At 34.9% G+C, this 26,449-nt stretch overlaps 1 protein-coding gene across 1 annotated transcript in view; it reads left to right on the forward strand.

Moving 5' to 3' along the window:
• Positions 1–26,449, forward strand: part of MEIS2 (Meis homeobox 2) — a 240,206-nt gene that overhangs the window by 143,628 nt on the left and 70,129 nt on the right. Inside the window, 1 exon segment of the mRNA XM_032236234.1 lies at positions 12,269–12,345. Coding sequence (XP_032092125.1) covers positions 12,269–12,345 — 77 coding nt within the window.

The raw sequence follows: 26,449 nt of genomic DNA on the forward strand, positions 1-26,449 counted from the left end.
CAAAATGGATGAAGCTTATGATGCAACACTGCTTTAAACTTTCTGATAAAAATAGCATGTTTATTATGCACCAATACATATGAAAAAGATTTTGGTGTCTTGGCAGATCACAAGCTGGATATGAGCCAATAGGGTGATGCAGCTATATAAAAAGAGAAAATACAAGGTATGGTTACATCAAGAGAACTATAAGGGAGCCAGTTTGGTTTAGTGGTTAAGGTACTAATCTAGAAAATGTGAAACCATGAATTGAAGTCCCACCTTAGCCATGAAAACCAGCTGGATGACCAAATCCACCTCACAGGGAAGTTGTTCTGGGGAAAATAGGAGGAAGGAAGTGTGTTGAATATATTTGCTGCCTTGAGTTATTTGTAAAAAATAATAAATATGGGATATAAATAAATAAATATTACCAAAGTCATCATTCTTCTGTTCTATAGTGGTCAGATTACACTAAAATATTGTGTTCAGTTCTGGGGTTGTATTTTAAAGAAAGACATTAATAAACTGATAGGGTCTTGAAGAAACAATTAGTTGAAAAACTTATGAATAATCATTTTCCAATCATCCAAGCACTGGGTAAGTTTAGCATGAGAAGTTCTCATGTAGAAAAAGATGCATAGTTATTCAAGAAGGCAAGGCAAGATATAAAGTGTGTTTTTAAATTATTGGGAGAAAGATTTTGATTCTAAATTTAAAAAACTGCCCAAATGATTTATTATATTTTTCTTGTTTTAGTTGTTGCAAGCTTCCCAAAGGTGCTGGGAATAGGGCAGAATACAAATTTGATAAATAAATAAAACAAAATGCTGTTTTATGCTGCAGTAGACCCTCTTTCTTTGAAGACCCAGATTCTGCTGCATAATCCAGCTGTCTTATTTTTCCTAGTGCTAAAAACACGAGTGTCAAATTCGCATGTCACATTGCCATCGTGTGATATTTCACAACTGTTTTTCCATTCACAGAGCTGGGGTAGGTGTGGCCTGTGCATGTGCATCCGGCCTGTGGGCTGCCAGTTTGACACCCTTGGTAGACCATTCTAGAAAAACAAGCAAGTATGTTACGTTCTCACTCTATTTGAGACTTTGGGGTATAGGGTATTGAAGTGATAAGTCTTTGATTTGAGTAATCAGAGTTATTCTTATGTTCTTTGTATGACCAGCACTGACTTTCGGTTAAGGCTAAATAGATACTAGCATAGGGAGCAAAGTTTAAGAGGCACCAACACCTTTCCTCATTTCAAATAATTCTAAAAATTCAAATCTCCCTGGCAGCCAGTAGTGTCATCAGCCAACGTGGCATAGAGGCACCATTTTCTCTTGAGACAGCACTATCTTTGACAGTACCTAAAAGTTCACTTAAAAAATCTCTACTAGCATTCCTCTGTCATCTGAATAACTATTTTAAAAAGCAATGCTTTCAAAAACAATGATTTTTTTTATTACTTATTGAGATGGAAGCATTAATGAGGTTAAATGGTTTTACTTTTGCAAAATATTCCTCCATCTTGTGTAGCCAGAGAAAAACCTTCTGTTCTCATTATTTCATAAAATGATGATCTTATCCAATCGTTATGTTTTTAATAAAGCTTTCAATTTATTTCAGAACAGAAAAAGATCCATGACTCTGTATTGTTTATAAAAAGAGGCATGGGAGATATTTTGGCAAATATATCTATGGGAAAGAAAATTTTGGAAAACAGTATGTGGAATAATGGCCATGTATTGTGCCTTTTTTGTTATATTAATTTTAAAAGCCTAGACTAGCATCTATGAAAAACATACAATTATTTTCACTATTCTTAAAGCCTGTGAACCTGAGTCCCTTTCCACCTCCTCCTTCAGATGGGGTGATAATTTTTTTTCACAGCTTTGTTGCACATTATTACTTTATTAATTAACTATATTCCCTTCTGTTTTACATTCAATATTTCTTGTACAGTGCTTTACCAAAACTGGCCTTTCAATGCATGCAGCTGTTTGTATTTCTTGCTGTATTTTGAATTAGCAAAATGTCAAAAGTTAAAAGTCTCTTTCATAGAGAATGTCTTTTAACTGAACACATTATCATTTTGAATTTGTTAATTTATTTTATGACATTTGAACATTTGAAATAAATTTGTGTAGCTATAATTCCCTCCTTTAAAAAGTTATCTATAAGTTCTTTTTTAGTTACCTTTTTCCCTCCCTCCCTTCCCCCCTCTCTGTTGTTTACTGTTTCAGCAAGATGTTCTGTAGGCTTTTCCCCTTTTGTATAGTTTCAGTCATAGAAATTATTGGTGGCTTTAACAAAATAGTATTACTTTTGATTGATGATTGATTAAATTTGACTCAGGTCTTTAATATGAGTAAAAAAATGTGGGGTGGAGACAAACACAGGTTCCTGGAACCTTCAGTTGATGCATTGCTACACCTGACTGGATAACTGTATTAGTGTAGTTCTGCAAAACAAGATTTACACCTTAAATATGGAATAGTTGAGTATTGGGTAATATGACTACCTGATTTTGCAAAATAACAAATAACCTGCATATTGGGGAATGTATTAAAATACCAATAAATGATGTGCAGCCACTAGGCTGAAAAGGTTCAGAGATTTTAAATCTAATCCAAATTAGGGAATTCCAAATTAAGATGTTGCTATAGAAAGACCTTGGTTGCACACCAACCACTTTTTTCAAAAGGCTGTGAAAGGCTATGATTTACAAAGATTAAAAAAAGCACATCCCTCTAGGTATGGTGGGTTAGCTATGATAAAATGCCTGTTTGAGCTGCCAGAAAAGCTATATCAGTATTAGAGTAATGCTGGAAGTTTAACTCAGAACAATACTAATGAGAATTTAGTGTTTTTATTGCATCATCAATGATCCAGTGCTCCCTCAGGCTAACTATTCCTGGATGTCTATCCAAGTTCTGATTACATTCTCACACCACAGTGTCTGACACCTCCCAAGTAATTAACAAAGTCATAACAATAACATCTCTTTTACTTCCCAGCAGGTAAGAACAAATGCTTGATTAGAGTTAAGATTTGTTTGTGTTTGCATGTGCAAATAAGAGAAAGCAAGACAGGGATGCTTGTGTTGTGGGAAAGACTTTGAAAGCATTTTTGTTTTATTTTCAAATACTGTAAAATTATCATTCTTTATCCATCTGGAAATTCTTTAGGACTTGGTTCCTATACCTTTTTTTTTCCTTTTTCATGAATGATGAGTTGATGCATATGCACATGACTTAACAACAGACAGAAGCTATAGGGAAGTCCATTGAGCCTCACTTTGAGACAAGAAAAGTAGACCACTTTCCGTGCTTGACTTTCCCAAGAAAAGCAGAGCAGTTTATGAACAGACACAGTATGGCAAATTGTTTTGTCCCTAAAAGAGATACAGCTGACCTATTTTTAGCATGATTTTCCTGATAATGCAGCCACGTGCAGTATAGGGATTTCCAATAACCATCAACATTATTTTTCACAGTTACTGTTTAATGAAAAATGTTAACTTTTTCAGGAAAATGTTCATATGGAAATAGCAATGCAAACTATTTTGAATTTAAAACTTTACTAAAAGTAATAATTGTATACTTTTGTTTGCTTTTTGACCACTCTTTTTATGTCCCTTACTGAATATTGAGCTCTTTATAACCAAATAAACTCATCTCATCTGTAATGTTATATGCAAACACATTCAAGAAAATGTTAGCTAAATATGTACACTGAAAGTAATTTATAAATGAAACAGACTAAAACAATGCCAATATGCATGAATGCTCTTCACTTTGGAATTATTAGTTGCCACAAATATTTAATTTATTTCAGCTGGCAATTAACTACATGGACCATACGACAGAATGGGGGGGAAGTTATATTTCCAATGCTCACTCGAGGTTCATGTAAACTGTTTCCAGGCATAATTTGGAGACCTAGTTATCATTTTTTGAAGTCTTTTAAAGTTTAGGACTGCTGTATCTCATATGAATCAGCCTCTTCATTAAGATTTACAAAGGAACTTTTGTCGTGATCTCAGTTGTGAAATGACCTTTATATTCATGCTAAGTTTTGGAAGGTTTTCTATAGTCTTCCGAATGCTTAAAAGTTGATTTATCAAATTATTGATAAATTATTTCCCATATATAAACATTTTATAACTTTTTATAATCTATTGTAGTTAAACTATTGTAGTTAATCTATTGTAGTTAAACCTTTTAAATTGTGTTTGTTGTCTTGTAATCAAACTGATAATTTTTTAGATGGGAAAGGCAAGAGGGCCAGTCTCATCCTTAGCAAAGCTGCCACTGATGCTTGTCCTAATCCCTACCCTAGAACAAATTGTAGCCCAATGCCCTGAGTACCTTTGACCAGCTGAATTTTTTTGCTATTGAAATTTTAGTGACATAAAATCACCCCAGGGCACTGTAAAGAGTTAAAATGATAATGAGACCTATTTGCCTGTGGCTATTTGGGGTATAGCCTTTAGATAAACCTGCCACATCATTCTCTCTATGCTTGAGAGTATGATATAAGTTTTGCAAAACTTATTCTTGCCACCCCAGTTTTCTCCTATTACTTCTGTGACAGTAGATTATAAATTGATCTGGGAATGTTGTGCTACATTCATATGTGACAGTTATTTGTGAGTTGAGACTTTTCTCCATTTTGCTTATCTTTCTCTATGGCAGAGATCCAAAAATTAAAGACTGGCAGTTAACAAGGTCTATCAATGTCCTTTTAGTAGCCTTTAATCCTTTTCTAAAAGGAAAAGCCCAGTTCTGTTTACATTTTTTAAAACAAAAATTGGAGTAGGGTAAAACAATCAAAATGGGATTCAACCCTTTAGGCCTCTAAAATGTTTCTCAAAACAGTTTCCAGCTTTACCTACTTTTGGACTGAAGCTCTTGATACGCTATGCAAAGGCTGGTGTGGCTCTTGAGTTGATGGATGTTGCACTTCCCTGCAAATTCCTGCCTCACTGGCAGTCCTGCTGGTAATGCAGAATTCAATCTAATTAGCTGAGACCAATCTTTTTGCTTTCTTATTCTGATACATTAAGGATTTTTAGTATGAATTTTTCCCAAAGTGAAGCTTGAGAGACTGATAGGATATTTCCAGCCAAGGCTTAGGATTGAAGAATATGATGGCTGGTGTGTGTGTGTGAGAGAGAGAGAGAGGGGGGGGAGGGGAGGGAGGGAGGGAGGGAGAGAGAGAGAGAGAGAAAGAAACATGGTACATTCTTACACCTGTGAAAATATCTATCAAGATTCTCAGTCATCCAGATCTTGGTTGTCTCAAAGGTCCTTTTTCAAAAGGCAACTGGACTATGTTTTTTCCTTGAGGAAGAAGACGTTTACCCTCTCATCCAATGAGATTAATTAAAGCAAAATGTCTTCTTCTTAAAAAAAAAAAAAAACATAGTCCAATTCCATTTGAAAAAGGACCTCTGAGACGACCTGTGAAAATACTTTTAAGCCTGTTTAATGCTTAACTATATAAAACTATATAGTAATGTCACTTGCTAGTGACTTGGAAACATAAGGGAATTGTAAGTTGTGGCTTCGGTCATATCTTGTAATATACCAATTAAATTATTGAAGTGCTATTTATTACCATGTTACACTTTGTACTCATATGAGAATATTTACCCACTGTATAGATGATGAAATTACCAATGCCTGTCAATTAGTAATGTATAGACTAAACCATTGCTTTAGTCAGACAATATGAAAAGGGACAACCAATTATGCCTTCTAGTTTCAAAGAACAAGCATTGCAGAGTTTATTTTAAATCTGAGCTAGTTAAACATTTAGTAATAAGAGATCAGAAAAAAATTGAAAGCCTTCCATGTTTATTATTTCAATATCATGTCTGCTGTAATAAAGTGTAGGCAGATATGTGATAGACTAACTTCTGCAAACTTTAGTTTAGTATTAAATGTACTCATATTTATAAATTAATCTAAAACATATTGCTGTGATCGGAACTATTTAAAATGTGATTGTTTTCATATTTTTTATTTAATTTCAGAACTACAATGGCAACCTGCCACAACACTTTCAGATAAACAATCCAAACTATCTTTAAAATGGCATACTATCACTGATTTTTAAAGGGAAGAAAAAATACCAGCTAAACTTCTTATAGTTTGTTCTCAATTAATTATGATTAATTGAGAATCAAAGGCCATTTGTGTAGGGTGAATTCTACAATTAGCTCGTCTTTGCTTTATATTGACCTGTGGTGCAAAAATTATCCCACTCAAAGAAGGAAAGTCCAGTTTTCCCAGTGTGACTTAAGCAGTTTGTAGAGATTTACTAATATTAGATTATCCCTTAGCTTGTGTGTGTGTGTGTGTGTGTGTGTGTGTGTGTGTGTGTACATGCATACATATATGTTGTGGCTCAGCAGGAGCCGTTGGAGCTGCAAACCGACTCCGACAGCAAGGGGCCCTATGAGTTGGCTCTGGAAGATGTGGAGGACCCTGGACAGGGTTCCGACTCCGAGCAGGGACCTGAGAGGCTGGTTGGCCACCAGGAGGCACCTGAGGCATGAAAGCCAAAGGGAGTGTGCCCAGGACGTCAGGCCTTGGAGCAGTGGGAAGGAGACAAGGGAGTTGGTCCTGGACGCCAGGCAATGGCGGGTAGATAGACACAGAGAACAACTACACAGATACAGAAGATAATTGGACCTAGGTGGTTGTAATTAGGCTCCTCCCAAGAGAGTATAAGGAGAGACTTTGGGAGGAGACTGTTTGCAGGATTCAACTTCATTACCAACGCTGGAGAAGCTCATGCGTATATTTCTTATCTTGGAAATCTGGATTGCTGCCAAGGTCTGGTCAGTGTGTTGATTTACTGTGAATAAATCATCTAGCAGTAATCTTGTCTTGGAGTGCCTTGGTGTACAGAGAGGGAGGTCAGAACACATACGTATGTGTTATATATATAAAATACAAGGACACCCTGTGGATTTTACTCTGCTAGTTGTTGCCAACTATAGGGGATAATACTCATCTCCATTTCAAGGCCATTCAGCCATCACTGTCTAAAGACATTTCTGTGATCATGTGGCCAGCATGATGTCATGGAACACTTTTACATTCCCACCATAATGGTACCTATTTATCTACTTACATTTTCATCAGAGATGGGTTGCAAATCCCTGTGCTACCAGTTTGCTCATGTTCACGCATGAGCCTCCCACCACTGCCACTACCGGTTCGCCTGATCCGGGCCAAACCAGGAGCAACCCACGTCTGATTTTCATGCTTTTAAACTGCTAGGTTGGCAGGAGATGGAATGAGGATAGGACATAACTTGGATGCGCAGAGCTCGGTCTTAAACATGGGCTGAACCTTTCCATCTGATAAGCCCAGCATCGTGAGTGCTGAGCCACCCCACTGCCCTACTAAGTTTAATGTCAGCTTTGGAAGCCATTTGCTTTGGAAGTTGACATTTAATATATAAATATTAAGAGCCGAGGTGGCACAGTGGTTAGGGTGCAGTACTGCAGGCTACTTCAGCTGACTGCTAGCTGCAGTTCAGCAGTTCATATCTCAAGGTTGATTCAGCCTTACATCCGGCTCAAGGTTGACTCAGCCTTACATCCTCCCGCGGTGGGTAAAATGTGGACGCAGATTGTTGGGGGCAATAGCTGATTCTGTAAACTGCTTAAAGAGGGCTGTAAAACATTATGAAGTGGTATATAAGGCTAAACACTATTGCTATTGCTATTAATGAATGTAATATTTCTATACGTATTTGTAGTCTGGAACTAAATAGAGTCACTTATAAGTACTATTAAAACAGTTAGGATTCCCAAATCTGCCTGCAGCCCTTCAATATTTAAATACTTTTTAATGTCAATGCTAATTTTAAAGTATTAATTCTATTTATAGATGGTCTTGTAATTTAATAATCTTTTGCAGAACCATATTTCAGCTATTTCATGCACAGTGTTTATATTCAGTTTTTCTAGATGATATTTCCATAGGAAAAAATAGTCCCCTAAATGAAATTAAATCATCTTGCAGAAATGAAGCATTTCTTCCACATTTATTGCCAACCCTGAATTTCAGTCAATTAAAATTTGTACTCAAGGCTTTTCAGCTTGAAACAAGCCCTGTGCCTGTGATGAGCAATCCTTCTTGTTTGTGCAGTCATTCATTATCTCCATTACCAAGAGGAGAATAGAGGACAATTACATTGTTTGGACGAATCAGAGTGTTAGGAGGAGTATTTATCATGGTGGCAGAGTGCAGCACCTGACAGCAAAGGATTGATGGCCAGAAATGAGTGAGTGGCCAAAGCAGCCTCATATGATGCAAATTACTGACTGTGGATTCCAATTTATCCTGTTCATTTTTCTTTCCTATGCTGAAGACTATTAGTGGTTTTTGAAGCAGTGAAAGGGTCATTACTAATATGGTCTCAAAGCAAGAGGGGAAGGAAGGGAAAAGCCTTCTATAATTACAGAGCTTAAAAAAATACTTGAAGAACTAGCCAAAAAAATGTCAACACTTAGCAATCAGAAAAATTTATTTTCATTTCATCCTTAACCCACATTAACTCAACATTATCATTCTTCTTTGTTAATATTTTCAGAATATTAAAAGCCTTATTTCTGTATTCATTCACATCTACTTAACCCTTTTTCTGTCTGAAGAGCTATATTGTTTAGCTTGCCATGACACTATTCTTGATGTTAATACACCAGCAACATTTTAAAATGGGGCTGCAAAATACCTTTTTAAAAGTAATCCCAGGCTGTAGTTTTTAACAATTGAGTCATTTGGCACCTAACAGGGTTGGTATAGGTATATTGTTAGTATATATTTGCATGATAAAAAGTATGAGTATTGTTGAAAGAAAACAGCTCCATTTTTTATGTTAGTTGTGATATCAAATGATATTACAATATCATTACAATACAATACAATATTCTGTATTGGAGACATATAAGCTATATATATATATATATATATATATATATATATATATATATATATATATATATATATATATATATATATATATATATATATATATATATATATATATATAAATCATTCTAAAAAGAAAACACCAGTCAAAAATAAGGCAAGATAAAAAAAATATTAGGTTTATTTATGCAAATGTTTAATTTATTTTATGCTCCTTTATTCTCTTATCATGGAAAAAATAGTGATGAATAATGAAACCCAGCAAGCAATTACTATTAAATATGTTCTGTTTTAGTTATCAGACATTACTGAATAAGACATTGATTAAGATTTACCCAAGGGGTCTGCTACCTAACTATCCACAATATATTACCTTTACCAATGAGATAAAGAACAAGGTTCCTTGATGGTGACCTCTTGAAATCAACTATGCTGAGGTGTTGTGTATGCACAGTTCTGAAAACTAGATTTTTTATTTTAAAAATATTTTACAAGTGTTCAAGGGAAATAATATTGTATTTCCTTAATATTTTTCAGAATATTACATGTAATATTAAGAAGTCTTAGATTTATTCCTTACCTTCCTAAAATATAGTATCCATGGTATTCCCTCTGATTTTTTATAAAACAATTGTATGGTGTATGTTATGCTGAGAAATAAAATGACTCAAACTGGTCATTCAGTCCTAGTACGATATCTTTTTTATTACACAACATTGACCTTTAACTATGGTTTATTGTAACCCATACAAGCCTGGTTCACATATAATTTTGAAGCATAGTAGATAACTTCATGGCTTCAAAATCTAAGGGACTGGCTTGGATAAAACTCAACAGCACTTTTTTGTGCGGCTGATGATAAAAATAGGATTGCCAACGTGACTACCAGCGTCTGATTCAGATATGGCACAACAACAAGAAGAAAACTTCATACCTACTGTATGGCATAGCGTTATGTAAACTAGATCTCAATTTTTGTTGGAATATATTTATTTTAATTTTGCATATCTTATTAAAATCTTGAGAATAGAACAATATACTTAATCACTAAATATTTTATAAATGGAAAACCTTTTGAAACTCATTAAATAATTAAGTACAGTACTGTATGTTCATAAACCATCAACTTAATCCATTGTTTTCAGTACCAATATCCAGTCCGGTGTGCTCCAGATCCATTGGACTTAGAAATCTGTAATTTCTGCCCAGCATGAAAAAGTTTTCTAATAATAATGAATGACAGAGTTGGAAGGGATCTTGGAGATCACTGAGTCCAACCCCCTGCTTGAGCAGGAGACACTATACCATTTCAAACAAATGGCTGTCCAGTCTCTTCTTGAAAGCCTACAGTGTTTGGGCATCTATAGCTTCTGAAATCAAGCCATTCCACTGGTTCATTGTTCTCACTGTTAGGAAATTTCTCCTTAATTCTAGGTTGCTTTTCTCCTTGATTAGTTTCCATCCATTGTTTCTTGTCTTGCCTTCAGGTGCTTTGGGAAATAGTTTGATCCCCCTCATCATTGTGGCAGCCCCTCAAATACTTCCTACCAATTTCTTCTGACCCTGACTAATTGAAAATACTGCAGGTAAACAGCAATGCAGCTATATTTTATTTCCATCCAGAAAATTTTATTCCATCTCCTTGAAATAATGCCTGGGCACATTGCACTGCTTATGTTTCAGTCACCCCTAGATACAGATCAAACTTTGAGGGTTTAGGTAGAAGAGGACGCACCTCTATTATGTCCTAGGCAAATTCCCTGAGTTGCTTACAAATCTGTGAACTATATCAAGGGTGGGTATAGAATTGTGGCCTATAATATTATGCAGTTTCAGTGCAATACTTTTGGAAAGATTACAGTTTATGATTATAAATAGCTTACTTCTCATCCTATATATTTTGTCTCAATATATTGTAGTGGAGTTGACTATCATGAGTCCTAAGAAAAGGAATTGAATATAACTTTTCAAGTTAAAGTATAGAGCACCTTACCATAATCCTCAGTCTTTTCAAAACTGGCAAATATTTTACTGAAAATGTTTAAAAATATTTAATGTTTTTGACCTTCCTTGGGTCAGGCTGTAATCCAGTATTGATTTACAATGACAAATAGCCATTTTCAAAATTATCGTCTGTCTGTCCATCTGTCCATCCAGCCATCATCCATCCATCCATCCATCCATCCATCCATCCATCCATCCATCCATCCAATTAGTATTTAGGCATCTTTTTAGGGAGTTTAGACATTAACCTATTTTGAATTTTAGATTCTTGGCCAGGATTCTATGGTGGTTTTTCTGAAACATTTTCCTTTGTGATATGTGAAGATAACTGTTTGCTAGACAAGTACCCCTACTGTACAATTGTAAGTGGCATTAATATGATAAAGGGTACATAAATAAATTGTGATAATACAGATCTGAAAAGCAGATTTTCCTCCTAGATTGAATGATTAATTTACACATTATATTTTTTCAAACAAAGTTCCAAACTTTTTGGACCATGAGAACATGATGTCCTCTGATTATGCATTTTGTCAATCACAAAATAGTCATATACAACAAGGTAAAGGTTGTATGCTAGGGCCTGTGCATATAATTCAGCAGTGTATTCTGCTTAGGAGTGATTTGTGTTAAGAGCCACACAACCACATTATCAAAACCTATAAATGAGGCTTGGCTCTGAAACTTATACAAAGTCTACGTGTCCTTGGGAAACCTGGCTGTTTTGTGTCTTTGATCTGTTGATTCAGAGACTGGACTTCACAAATTATCCAGCCTTAAGGCTGGATAATTGCTGTTCTGACTTGCTTTGTGGTATATTATTGTTGCTATTAAAATCATTTGATACAGTAGGTGTCACAGGAAGTATCATGTTAGAGATCCGGGATCTTTGTTATAATATGGTTTGTTTGGTTTTGGCTTAATGTATATGAATCTAGCTACTGTATTTTATAAAACATGATTTAAAAACAAATTACACTGTATGAAGTTAAGTAATTGTGGTTTAATGAGTAAACCATGTAAAGGAAAGCATGCTTTAATACAATAGCTGAACCCAGTAATTGGCAGTTGATAATGCAATTTGAAATATATGTTTTGTATTTTGTATATGACATGTATACTGTTTGATTATTGTGCACATCTGATAATGTTTCACAGGACAGGCAAATTTGAAGGATGATTTAGGAATGTATGTAATAGGTCAATGGGTGTAAGTGATAAAATAAAGTTATATTAAACCTTCAGGAATATACACAACAAAGATGATTTCATTTTTAAAGCATTATATTTCTTAAGCTCTGATTCATTTTTAAAATATTTCTTTTTATTAGCATCCGTATCCTTCAGAGGAGCAGAAGAAACAGTTAGCCCAAGACACAGGACTTACAATTCTACAAGTAAACAACTGGTAAGTTACTCTAAAACAATATATTTACCTCTATGGCTGAAATGCTATTCTTCTTTTATTTCTACACCAATACAACTAAATGTCAGGTTTCTCTTAAGCCTGAAACAATACTTACAGAGAGCTAAAGCTAATAGATATAAATTATCTTTTCAAGATCATTCTCTTTTCAAACTCTCCAGCAACTCTTCAAATCCTGTAAATGTTATTTCATGGGAAAACACCTGAAAAATTGTATGATTTTGAAATTCTTATGCTATCAATTGTTAGATAGATTCTTTGTTCAGGAGTTGAATAGAGATTTAGATTTCAGCCTATAAATGATCCTTTAGAGGAATATATTCTTTGATATTTTACATAGGCAAAGAAGTTGTACCATTTTTGTTTTTGATATGGTAGTATGTGAACCATCCGTCTTTTGTACACGGCTTAGTGTATAACTAAGGATGGGGGGGTAGAGGATTAAATAAAATGATCACAGTGGCCAAGAAATGATATAGGAATTACTTATCAAAATACTGGCCCAGGTTTTATCAGCAGCTTAATTTTGTTCAGTACATTCTTGGGGTGATGTTCAGATTAATTGAACTGACAGTTCTCTTTCAAAATTCAGGAAAAGTATTTGCACGGATTTCAGACCTTATACAAACTTAATTACATGGAACTCCATTTTATCATTCTAATTCCATGTAGCAGAGGTTGTATTTACAAATGAGAAGTCTCTGCCTTTATTCACAGCTTTCCTTAATATATTTATCAAAGCAGGTTCATTTACAAAGTGCTCTATCTGTGGGATACAGGCAGGCAGACATTAACAAAGCTTTTAGGTTTATCAGGCTCGCTGCCTGATGAGCTACCCGAGGGTCAATTGATTTTGTGGTTCTGTGATTCATTTTTTTCTCATTTTTCTAGGATCACAATGAGAGACATGGTTGGAGAATTAGCTAGTTTGTCTGCCTTATCTGTCAGGCAATTTTTTTTCCCAGGGAAGTCAAGCTACTTAAATTGGCCACAGGAACTGCCGTTATCTGACTTTAATGCACCCTATAGTGTGGATAGCATTTCAATTACACCAGTAACCAAAGCTTAGCTGCAGCCCTTTTCATGCCTAGTGCTGTACAGAAAGTGATGTGCCTACCTACAGAAGCAGAAAATTGAGTTGCCTTGCTTCTGTCAGGGTGATTAATGCAGAAATAAACTGCTAACCTGAAAAGAAAGGGGGAGGGGAAAAAAGGAGAATATAGAATACATGGAGTTGAATTCAGTTTAATTCTGTTTTAAAGATTGAAATGAAGCACATTTAAAACATGCACTTGCATTAAAAGAGAGCACAAAAGATAAGCTTTTGTTTTAGAAGAAAAAGACATATGTTTGTTCTGACTTATTCTGTGCCTTAGAAATATACATGCAAATTTAGACTGTAATCTGAAAATTCATATTCTGGCAATAAATGCATAATATTTATTTGCAACCATCTTTAAATTGTTATTATAGTTATAATATTAGATTATATTTGTCTTTCCAAGACAAATGTGTATTAGAAAGCCTCTTTCTTCAAAGCAAAACAACATTTAAAATCTGTACTTAATTATTGTAATTAAATGTTGATACATCATCAGTCACAGATAAGTATTTTTCTTTGGATGAGGAGAAAGGTGGAGTAATGGAGAAAATTATAGCTTAATTTGATAATTTTGTTGGTGAAATCATCATGAACGTCTCATTCCTTTGATTCTGAAAGTATGTCTATCTTACCTATTTGACATAGGCTTTAGACATAGCTGAGATAAAACCGCCTTTGTGTATGCAAAACTAGTCCAGTCAATGGGTTATGGAAATCTCAGAAAGACTAATTTTTAAGTGATAGTATTTTTGAAAAGCCATTAACCATAATCACGAACTAGTTGGGTAGAGTAAAACTATTATAGTCTTCCTTGTTATATTTTTTTTATCATCAGGGATACAGAAACAGCTAGGCTAGAAAATAATTGAACTGTTTTTTTAAAAATTTAATAAATTTATGTGCCACTCATTTTACTATTAAAGTGACTCTGGATGGCTTAATCATATTGATATTGATTGCATTTCCTTATTTTCATTAGAAATTGGGTTATGTTTAATAATTTAATCAAGAGTAGATTATTATTGGGGTGTGTGAAAACTTTTCTCTGAAATAATGACTTTATGGTCACTGAAGTGGCATAATGGTTGTTAAAAAATGTACTGTTCACGTGAAGTATCCGTCTATGCTGCTGCAACCACTTTTTTCAAGGATGTTGCATTCTCATGGTTGATACTGCAATGGAATGTGGTTTCAAATAGTTACCATGGTGAAATCTATGAAGATAAAACATAGCAACAGTGTAAGCCCAGAGGCTTTACTACACAAGAGAAGATATGCTATTAGCTCATGAATGACTTGATAACAAGCCATTACCCTGTGAGTTTCAAATGCATGGTTTTTCATCAAAGAAAATATTTCCAACAGTTCAACAGATACAGAAAAGGCATCTCCTTCTCATTGAAAAACTTCCTTTACCTATTTACAAAAAGCTGCTTCTATCTACAAGGTCCCATATCTTTCTGATAATATATAGCATTTAAATATTTTTCAGTATGAAAATACATTGTCACAGCCACTTGCAAACTTACCAGTTTGTTTTCATGTTTGTTTGCTGTAACTAGGATAGATTTTTATCTTTATGATTTTTTGCACATAAAAGTGAAAATGCATTTGATTCTAATGTAGTGAAATGAATAGCTTGAAATATAAGCAAGGCATTAAGACAGGAGTGAATTTTAGATGAGGATATAAAGGAATTCCTGTGCTGAATTTAAATAATAAGATTGTTTGTATATGCATCACATATGTAAATATACCATACCTGGAAGAAAATCCTATATTGGTCATAGAAATATAGCAAAATAAGATGCTATTATCCTGTAGTATCGGTAACTCAATTCACTTTCAGAAAGTGACACTAGGCTAAACTGTTGTGTTACACATATGAATTAAGTCCTTGAGGAAAACAAAGAATAAAAAATGTTAATTAAAATGTCAAATAGAATATTAATTATGTATATTTTAGGAAATAGAGAAACACTCCTATATTACCTCAATACCGTAATAGGAATGTGAATATATATTTTTATAGAATAAAAGGCTTGGCAAACTTCAGTCCAATACTACATCCTCCCTGTTCAGCATAGGAATCTGCTGGTCCTTTTCTAACATGTAGTCATTTAGACTCCCTTTCAAAACATCTAATAAGAAAAATCCATCACTGTTCTAGGCAGATTATTGTAATGTTTTTTACAACAACTTTTATTTTCAAATATTTTTGTTACACACAACCGGAATCTCATTTTTTAAAATTTTAAGTACTTGCAAGTTCTGCTATTTTAGATTGTGTAGACCATTATCATATCTGCCCTCAATGTTTCCTACTGCAAGCTAAAGTTAACTGATAAGAAAGAAAAAATGTTTCCTGCCAGACATAAAAAATGATGATTAATTTAAAAAATAATAAAAATATACTTTAATTTAAATTAATGTTTTAAGTTGAAATCATATTTTAATTTTTATTTCAATATTTTGTAAAAACAAGTGGACATAACTTAAAAGATATAATCAAGGATATAGTTTCTAAGTGAGTTGTTTGTTATTATGGTATTAAGAACTACTGTAAGTTAATAGACTTGATAACTGACTTCATTCTTTTTTTTTTTTAAATATATTTTATTCATTTTCACATTCCATTTTACAATCACTTATATACAGAGTATTTGCTATAAGAAAAAAAAATAAAAAAATAAAAAAAAATAAAATAAAAAGAAAACACAACTCATCATTCACAACCCCACCTGACACTTCCATCCTCCATACACCCCATCTACCCCCTCCAACTTTCCTTTCCTCCCTCTAACGCTCCCCTCCTACTTCCCTTTCCCCTCAAACCTTCCTTCTCCCCTTACTCCCAACACACCCTCCTTGCATTCCCCTTACTCCTTCCTTACTCCTCCCTCCTCTTTCCCTCTACCTCCCTCCTTGGTGTATTCCTTTATTCAAGTGTTGTTTATTATAATCTGATAAAAAGTAAAATAAACCAAGGAAAAAAATTTTTTTAAAGAAAGAAAAGAGTAAAAAAAAAAAAGGAGAAAAAATATTATTTATGGTGGTTCTCCTAGCACATAATAAAAGATTTTTTTTACAAATATCCACAACATTTAACTGAAGTTGGGTTGACTTTACATGTATCTGCTTTATTTGCACTAAGTTCATATTCCAATTTTTAAAATGAAAATTAATGTGAAAAATAACAAATTTCTTCATATTTCATGTATCTTTTAAAAATAAAATTGTCTCTGAATTCTGAAGAAATGAAATCAGACTGTAGCAAAGAAGGAAAATGAATTCTGACAACAAATTAAAGTCATAGGTTCTTTCTGGCAGATAAATACATTGTGATTAAATACTTCTACCTTTCCAACTAGTGATTTAAATCATGATTTTTATTTAAATTATATCTACTTTGATTTCCTGTATTAGTGTATAACTCAAGAATTTATTTAGGCAAATCTCTACCCAGTTAATCTAATTGACTTTTTAATCTTCAGTATTTCTAAGAGCAAACACAAAAGAACTTCCTTTTGTTCTCTCCCTCTTCTTCCTACCATATAACTCTACCTAGAAAACAGTTTGGTATAGGCTGGTTGAAGGCTAGGAAAAGAAGATATATTAAACATAATTGGATAGAACATTGTGAGTTTAATACAGTCTGTAATCATGCTTTTTCCTTTTCTCTTCTCTCTATGTTGCTTGTGCATATATTTCACTAAACCATATTTTTGCATTCTTTTATGCCTCATAATGTATAATCCCAGTATTGAATAGTGGTTACACTGGAACTAGGACCAGGAGTTCCTTACTATTGAAGCTCCATGTGTAACATTGTGTGTGTGTGTGTGTGTGTGTGTGTGTGTGTGTGTGTGTGTGTGTGTGTATCCAGATAAGACCGAGTGGCTGTTGTGCTTCCCTCTCACTAATTTGGCAAGTGTTCCATCTCTCAGGCTGGGGGGTCAAATACTACGGCCCTCAGACAGGGTCCGCAACTTGGGAGTCCTCCTGGACCCACAGCTGACTTTTGAACACCATTTGTCAGCTGTGACCAGGGGGGCATTTGCCCAGGTTCGCCTGGTGCACCAGTTGCGCCCCTACCTGAACCGGGAGGCTCTCACAACAGTCACTCGTGCCCTTGTGACCTCCAGGCTGGAGTACTGCAATGTGCTCTACATGGGGCTGCCCTTGAAGAGTATTCGGCGACTTCAGCTAGTCCAGAATGCGGCCGCGCGAGCGATCGTGGGTGCACCTCGTTTCACCCACATAACACCTATCCTCCGCGAGCTGCACTGGCTACCTGTCGATCTCCAGGTACGCTTCAAGGTGCTACTTGTCACCTACAAAGCCCTTCATGGTAGTGGATCTGGGTACTTGAGAGACCGCCTACTGCCAATTACCTCCACTCGACCAATTAGATCCCATAGATTAGGCCTCCTCCGAGTTCCATCTGCCGGTCAATGTCGACTGGCAACCACGCGAAGGAGAGCCTTCTCGGTGGCAGCTCCGACCCTATGGAACGATCTCCCCATGAAGATTCGTACCCTCACCACCCTCCAGACCTTCCTCATAGCCCTTAAAATCTGGCTGTCCCATCAGGCCTGGGGTTAAAGACCGCAACCCACCCGAATTGTATGAATGTTGTGCTTTTAATGATGTACTGTCTTATATGTTAATTTGTTTGGCCTCCCTTCCTTCCGAATTGTGAGCCGCCCTGAGTCCCCCCAGGGAAAAGGGCGGCATATAAATAAACTACTCATACTCATACTCATACTCATCATCTATATAACTCACCTTGAGCTCCTGTGGGGAAAGCAGCATCACTTTATTTATCTAATAACTAATTAGTAAATAAATAAGTTGTGGTTTATTTCACAATTTTATTTATTTATTGCCTGTATTAAAACTCCCTTTTTACAACCCTGTAATCCCATACGTTGGGGTAGAGTCGGAGCAGCTGGATGGAGGTGAGCATGTACTGGTCATATGCCCTTCCTGATGCCACATAGAGTTTGCAGCAGGTATTTTTTTATGCTTTGGAGAGAAACATCTGCCGCTACCTAGGATTAGGATTCCTCCTGAACGGGAGGAAAGCTTCTTCAACACTAGGCCATCTTGCCACTCACATCTCCATGCCACTCATTATTCACCTTTATTATTTTTACAAATAGCTCAAGGTGGTGAAAATATCAAACACACCTGCCTCCTCCTATATTGCTCTCAACAACAACTCTGCAAGATGGGTTCGGTTGAGAGAGAGTGACTGGCTCAATGTCATCCAGCCAGTTTTCATGGTTAAGGTGGGACTTCAATTCCCTTCAAGGCACTAGGCTAGAAAGACGACTTTCTAGCCTAATGCCTTAACCCCGAGACCAAACAAAAAGCATAATTTTTCATGGTGTTAAAGAAAGCATGATTTATCATGATGTTAAACTAAAGCATAATATACAGTATATTGATGAAATTCTGTCTATTTTGGGGCTAAAAAGAAAAAGCTGTTGCAAAATTGATGATGTAAAAATCTTGATGTAATGGGTACTTTCCTTGTTTTAACTCATGGTCTCTTGTCTTTCATTCTGGGGTTATAGAGAATAAGTCCATTCCCTTTTCTGTGTTACAACCATTCAGATATCTGAAGACTGGTATCAGATCTTCCCTCAGGTGTCTATTCTTAGGCTAAGCATACACAGATGCTTTACATGTATGTTCTTTATAGTTCTTGATTTACGGATCTTTCATCTTTTTAGTACATTCTGAACTTGTTCCAACTAGTCCTTGCCATCTTATTTATCCAATTTTTATAACAGCACTTCTCATATACATGACTCTGGGTGACTTACAAACAGATGAAACTATAAAATAATCAGATAACGTATCAATTAAAAACAATATATTTATTGATGACCTCTTATGGATTTTTTTGCATAAAAAAAGAATCAAATGAAGTTGTCATTTGTGATTTTCATTATTAGACATGATAAATTTATAGCTGAGATAATCACATCCAACATTCAGTAAAACCTGAGTAATTGTTAATCCTAAAACCTTTTCAACTATGGTGCCTGGAACTGAACAAAATATTACATGTGGACCCTAATTACATCAGAGTAGAGTGGAAAGGGACATGGTGGCTCAGTGGCTAAGACGCTGAGCTTGTTGATCAGAAAGGTTGGCAGTTTGGTGGTTTGAATCCCTAGTGCAGTGTAACGGAGTGAGCTCCCGTCACTTGTCACAGCTTCTGCCAACCTAGCAGTTTGAAAGTATGTAAAAATGCAAGTAGAAAAAATAGGAACCAATTTGGTGGGAAGGTAACACTGTTTCGTGCACCATTGGCATTTAGTCATGCCAGCCACATGACCACGGAGATGTCTTCGGACAGCGTTGGCTCTTCAGCTTTGAAATGGAGATGAGCAACACCTCCTAGAGTTGGGAACAACTAGCACATATGTACGAGGGGAACTGTTACCCTTACCTTAGAGTGGAAAAGTGATATCCTTAATCTGGATCCTTTGCCTTTTTAGCCACTGTACCATACTGCTGATTATGTTTAATTTGTGCTAAACATGAACAACCATAATTTCTTTACATACACTATGGCCAAACCAGATATTTTCTACCTTATATGTGTACTATTCATTTTTCCTACCTAAGTGTATTTCTCTCACTAAATTTCAGTCTATTAATTTTAGTCCATTGCTCAAGATTTCTCTGCCTCTTTTCTAAAGTATTACCTAATGCTGCTAGAGTTATGTAATTGAACAAATATTCCTAAACAATCTATACATGTCACTGATAAGAATGAGATCTGTAGTTCTGTACAAACTAAGGTAAAGGTTCCCCTCACATATATGTGCTAGTCGTTCCCGACTTTAGGGAGCGGTGCTCATCTCCGTTTCAAAGCCAAAGAGACAGCACAGTCCCAAGATGTCTTCGTGGTCATGAGGCCAACATAACTAAGCACCAAATGCGCACGGAACACTGTTATCTTCGCACCAAAAGTGTTTCCTCTATTTGCATTTTTACATGCTTTCGAACTGCTAGGTTGGCAGAAGCTGGTACAAGTAACCAAAGTTCACTCTGTTACGCGGTGCTAGGGATTCCAACCGTGGAATTGCCAAACTTTCTAATCAACAAGCCCAGTGTCTTAGCCACCGAGCCACCGCATCCCTGTACAAACTAAAGTGCAGTTATTAACATGCTATCTTTGAGTATGATAATAAAGTCAATTGTGGGTCCATATAATTGTGAGTCAGTTTACTATATCCTCTATTTTACTATCCTATTAAGGAAAAATAATGAGGAATTCCTAGTTTTTCAGGAGTTTGTATTCTCTGATTATGTCCCTGTTTTTTGGATATAGAGAGTGTGCAATAGGTCTCTCTGAGGTCAGTCACAATAGGTTTATATTACTGTATTTAAGAATGTTCAAAGGTCATGCATAAAATGGATAAGGAGATGTTTAGAAGAAAATAGCATCCAGTTAATAAATTTTCCATGGAGCCTGATGCTTGGGATACTCTACATATATTCTTTTTTGTTTGTTTTGTTTTGTTTGTTTTTGACAGCTACCCGTAGTGGCTTCTTTAGATTTCTCCTTTTGTTGAAAGTCTTTGTTATTGACCCTTCTACACCCCATTTCACAGAATTTCCAATTGTTTGTGGATAATTTACTCTTTTAGGATTGTTTGCATCTAACCTATCTTCCTTTAGAGTTCATCAAATCCCCTCTTACAAAGTCCAATTTGTTGATCTGACTCTTCTCTTTTCTGGCTATCACACATTCAAGAATAATGTAATCACTTCACTCAAGGTACCAGTCACCTTCACTTCATCAACTAAATTCTTCCTATTAATGAGGATTATATTCAAGATAGCAAGCCTCCTACTTTTATCCTCTACCTCCTGACAAATGAAGTTGTCAACAAGAGAGGACAAGAATTTGTTGGACCTCTGACTCTTAGCTGAGTTAGATTCCCAGCAGATGTCAATTGAAATAATTGAAATCTGCCATTATCACAGTTGCACACCTTTTTGAAAGACTGGTCAACTAATACAGAATGGCTTTATCTGTATCTTCTGCTTCTGAGGCAATCGAAATAAACTCCCCTGATAATATTAATTTTATTTATCTTTCTCATGTTTTTGTCTCCAAATAAATATATATTTAATTAGCATTACGTTGACAGTTTTCCAATAATGAATGCATCTAAAACTTTCAAATGTTGAACAAGCAATTTTTATCTTTTCAACTTCAATATTACTAAAGAGCTAAATATATAGACACTGGGTCTAAATATAAATACAAAAAGATGTGGTGTCTTTTTTTTAATCCAATATACTTGGGCTTCAATTTGCACTGGAATTTTATATTAAAAAATAAATCTTCACATTTTTGATGCAAGTCCTCATATGATTAGGATTTTTTAGTTTATGCTTTTTAGATGCACTTTATATGTGGAAAAATCAAATTAGAGTGACTGAAATTTTCATATAAAAAGATTAGCTTCAGTCTCTTAATATTTTCAATTAAGGACCCTAATTATGCATCCATGGAAATACAATTTCTTGAGATTTTTGAACAGTTATCATAAGTTTTATTCTGAGAAGGCAAGCTGCCTGTCAATCAGCTAGCACCTGAGCTCATAGTGCCACATTCCACCCTTTAAGACCTCTTTCTACCAGCATTGAGCATAAAAACCTAGCAGAAAAGTAACTAGGTGTGAGGGGTGTTGTTCTTAGAGTGAGAGGGAAGGTAGTTTCTGTTACTCTGTATAGACCTAATAGAATCAGTCTAAGGTTCCGAGACTGTGGAAGGCTTCTACTACTAAGAAGAGCAACAATAGATCTGGGAAGTGTGTGCTTGTGGATGGGTTGCCTAAAGACCAGGGAAGCTTGTGTTGGCCTTCTTGGGCTTTGAGAGTCCCCTGAATTTGCAAACTTTTGAAAGTACCTGTGATAGGGGGAAAAACCTGTACTGAAACTTTAAAAATTATATGCTTGAATTGTCTAGCATATTTTGTCTTTTGAATGGATAACAGATAACATTAAGATGTCCTATGTGAATTTCACAAGCATGCCTTGATGGTCCATACTATATTCAATACATATAGCTGCAAAAGTGAGGATGAACACCAGTGTTCTTGAGGTCTACTCACTTTCACCTGACAGGCTTTCTATTGCACTTAATTTTAATTTTTTTGTGCTCTACCAGAATAGTTCTTTAACATGGACTACATAAAAGTCTTATGAAATTCTATGTAACAAGAGCCACAGAGGAGTATGTGGCTTGGAGACTTCAAAGAACTGTTCCTGACATGGGCACTTGTAATGTCCCCACATGACTGTAGATTTTAGTGTGTCCAATGTGGTCAAGGTGAAGATTCCCCCCCCCCCATTGTAATAAAGAAAAGATAGGCATATATCAATTTTAAAAATAAATCTATGAACCATGGGACTGGATTCTAGGCTCAGTCTGATTTTGAAATCAGTATTCCAAATATTCTCCTTAAAGATGACTGCTGACATTTTCAAACTTTAATCATCAGAACCGCTGCAAAGAGAGACCTAAAAACTGCAATATGTGATTAGCTTTTGTCAGGCAGGTTGATTTAAAATCATCTCTGGGAAGCAATGGATTCAGACCCACAGAGAAAAGATAATTTTATTTAGTCCCCTTGCAAACTACACTTGTCCGTCTACCCTTATTATAAAGCAGCATTCTGATATGTTTGCTATCATAAAAAAATACCATATCTTGTAATAGCCCTAACTAATCATTCTCATATAGACTTCTCTTGGTAGATGAAAGACATAAGACTTTCCCTTCAGACATAGTGCAAAACCTATACCACGTGCCAGAGAAGTGCAAGACAAATGAAATGAAACAAATTTTTTAAATTAAAATACTCTTAATTATCAATTAATCTAGTCTAATGGGCAAATTTAAACATAGCCTAGAAGCTATGTTTAGCCTAGAAGAGAATCAATGAGTATCTTTATGTAAATCATTTATTTTAGCTTGCTTTTTCTTTCTGAAAATCACCTTGCTTTAAATTAATACCTTCCTTCAATATGTGCATGTGCATATAAGGTAAACATTTGACTGCTTCATATTCTATCACTTCTATAGTCTAATTCTAATACTTCTGAACAGCTCACATCAAACAATGATATTAAAAAGGATTCATAACCTAACAAAACTTCTCTGAATTGCACCACCCAATAGGGATTGTTTAATCCTTTTTGCCTCCAGATGCTTTCCTTTTTACATCTTTCTGACAAGATAACAGGGTGGGGGCAATCTGGCTAGTTAGAGCAAGCTGTTCCACATAAGGAAAACTATCACTAAGATGTCAGAACCACAGGGCTAAAGAAAGTTATGAGTCATAGCAAAGCATGTAATGTGTCTTGCTATAAATATTTCCTTTCTACTAATTGCTAGACAATTAATTCATAAAGCCATATTTAATTTCTTCCTATAATAAAATACACACCTGTTTTATTCTGGCTTCTGCATTGCTTTCATGTTTGCTTTTTTATGTTCAGTAATTTGTCTTTAAGCATCCATTATTTGTCTGTATGTACATGTGTGTGCATATACATAGGTTTTACAAGTATACAAATGAGAAATAGCACATCACGCGCTCGATTAGAGTTTTTGTTGTTGTTTTGTTTTGCTTTTTACTTACCATGGTCTATGACAATGGATTCTTTTGCTCAGGTAGTGAATAAACACTCATCATTGAATAGTGATGCAGAGACTGAACAACCACTTGTGAATGATGTTTTAATTTAGATTCCAGAAGGAATCTAAATTAGGAAGTGGTTGGTTTCAGTAACCTCAATAGCCTTTCCAATGTAATGATCCATTTTCTCTAATTGCTTATTTAATATGTTGTTTTGAAAACTATAGTATTTAATATTACCCAATTATAATCTTACTTCATCATTATAACATCTCAACTGTTAGATCTTTACTTATTTAAGGCATAGCTGAATGTGAAGGCAGGATTTATCACATTCTCTCAATTTCATATGAGGTTTACCTGAGAATGGAAGTTATGGAGTAGATTAGATGAAATACAAAAGAGATGAGTCATCATGGTTTCGCCTCTAGTGCTTTTCAACAATATCATTGACATTGTGGCTTTTTAGCTGATTTTTAAGGTGTATAAGAGACTGCAGGTAAAGAGAAATTTCTCTTCTGTTAAGCCAATTCTGAATGTGTTTCATTCCATGAACAGAAGAGCAATTCTATCCATAGGAAAGAGATGACTGCTTCTATTTCCTTGTTATGCCAGTTCACCCTTGCCATAAACAATGACCCCTATTAGAAGTTATTTTTATACAATTGTTTATATATTCTGATTCTGTGCAACTGATTTGACAATAATCAGCTTTAAAAGTAAACAAAACAGGAGGACGAAAGAATCTATCAGCAAGAATGTAATACAAATTCTTACGTTCAATTACACCAAGATGTGTTACTTGAATATGTAAAAACAGTCTGAAATAGAGTTTCTGCACAGCATTACTCTAAGATTTGAGTTAGTGTAATTACAAGTTAGTGTAATTCATGAATACATTTCATGAAAATCCTGTAGCTTCTTTGAAGTTAGAGAATCTGTAATATAACCATTTATATATTATTTTTTAATCAATTTAATCAATTTAACTATAATCCAGCATGAAGCTTCATGGGGTTTGTTTGAATTTTTCAAACCATCTTGGCTGTAATTTTATACAAAATCATATATGTATAAATTCTGCTGTTTTTTCTGATTTCCTGGATTTACATGCTGGTGTCACCCTGTAGCATTTCATTGATTATATTTAGAAGGACTTTCTTATCTGGGATTTTTCTAGAATTGTCCCTTATTCAAGATAATAATACCTCAAGAATAGAGTGCATACTTTTTCCCCCTATACATCAGTATGCAAGATTTGTAGTCTTGCACAACTTTACTTAGCTCCTTTATCTCAATTCCCTGGAAGATTTAGCATTTATTGGAAATTCACTCTATAGAAGTCTTGTTGCAATCAAGAACTTTGTATTATGCTGGTATGTGAGTGTTGTCCAATTTTCTTTCTTGCTAAATTTTATTTCAAAGAAAACCTTTGGCTTACCTACGTCTGCCAGATGTCCATTATTTTAAAGGTATCCCTTATTTTAAAAGACTGTCCTTTATCCAGAATATAGCACTTTCCTTTATCCAGAATATAGTAAATTATGATAGGTGCCTATTTTTTTAAAAAAAGTTAAGCTTTTCTCACACTCTATAAAACAAATGTTGTAGTTGTCCTTTCAGTCTCTTTTTAAATGTTGATTTGGCAACACAAGACTCACCAGGCATTCATTTTCAAATGAAAAATATTAAACTCAGTTGGATTTGAACAATCAGAAGGGCAGATATGTCAGCTTTCAATCAAAACTTTATGGTCAGAGAACATAGCTAAAGTCTTCAACCTACATAAACCGTCAACTCCAGGACAGTTTAACAGAACACATAGAATTACTCTGGAGAAATTCTTTTGTAGGCTGTTGCCATAATTTTTGTCATTTGCTTCATATTTGGAAATGATGAAAAGTATAGTGCATAATTTTTATTTCATATCTAAATTAATAAGAGTTCCTCACCAATAATGTGAAAGAAGGAAACATCCAATAAAGTCTTTCCACCAAAAGAATAACATCCATCAGCAGAATAGATTCTCTTCTCCCTGCAGCCCTCTGTGTTCTCCCAAATGAAATCCATATGTTTGGATGATCTTCCAGAGCACTTTTTAAAGGGAAAATTCCATTGCCTAAGCAGAAGTTTGCTCATGTAACATTAGATGTCATTGCTAACTATGTTAAATGTAATAGTTGCCATTTCCTTTAACAAGTTTCATCATGTAGTATCATATAATGAATTCTGAATTTATTAAGCTCTATTTAATCATTTAAAAATGAATACTTGATTTTGTATCATGGTAGCAAAAGAAAATAAA

The sequence above is a fragment of the Thamnophis elegans genome, chromosome 1 (assembly GCF_009769535.1).
Source record: "Thamnophis elegans isolate rThaEle1 chromosome 1, rThaEle1.pri, whole genome shotgun sequence".
Classification (NCBI taxonomy): Eukaryota; Metazoa; Chordata; class Lepidosauria; order Squamata; family Colubridae; genus Thamnophis; species Thamnophis elegans.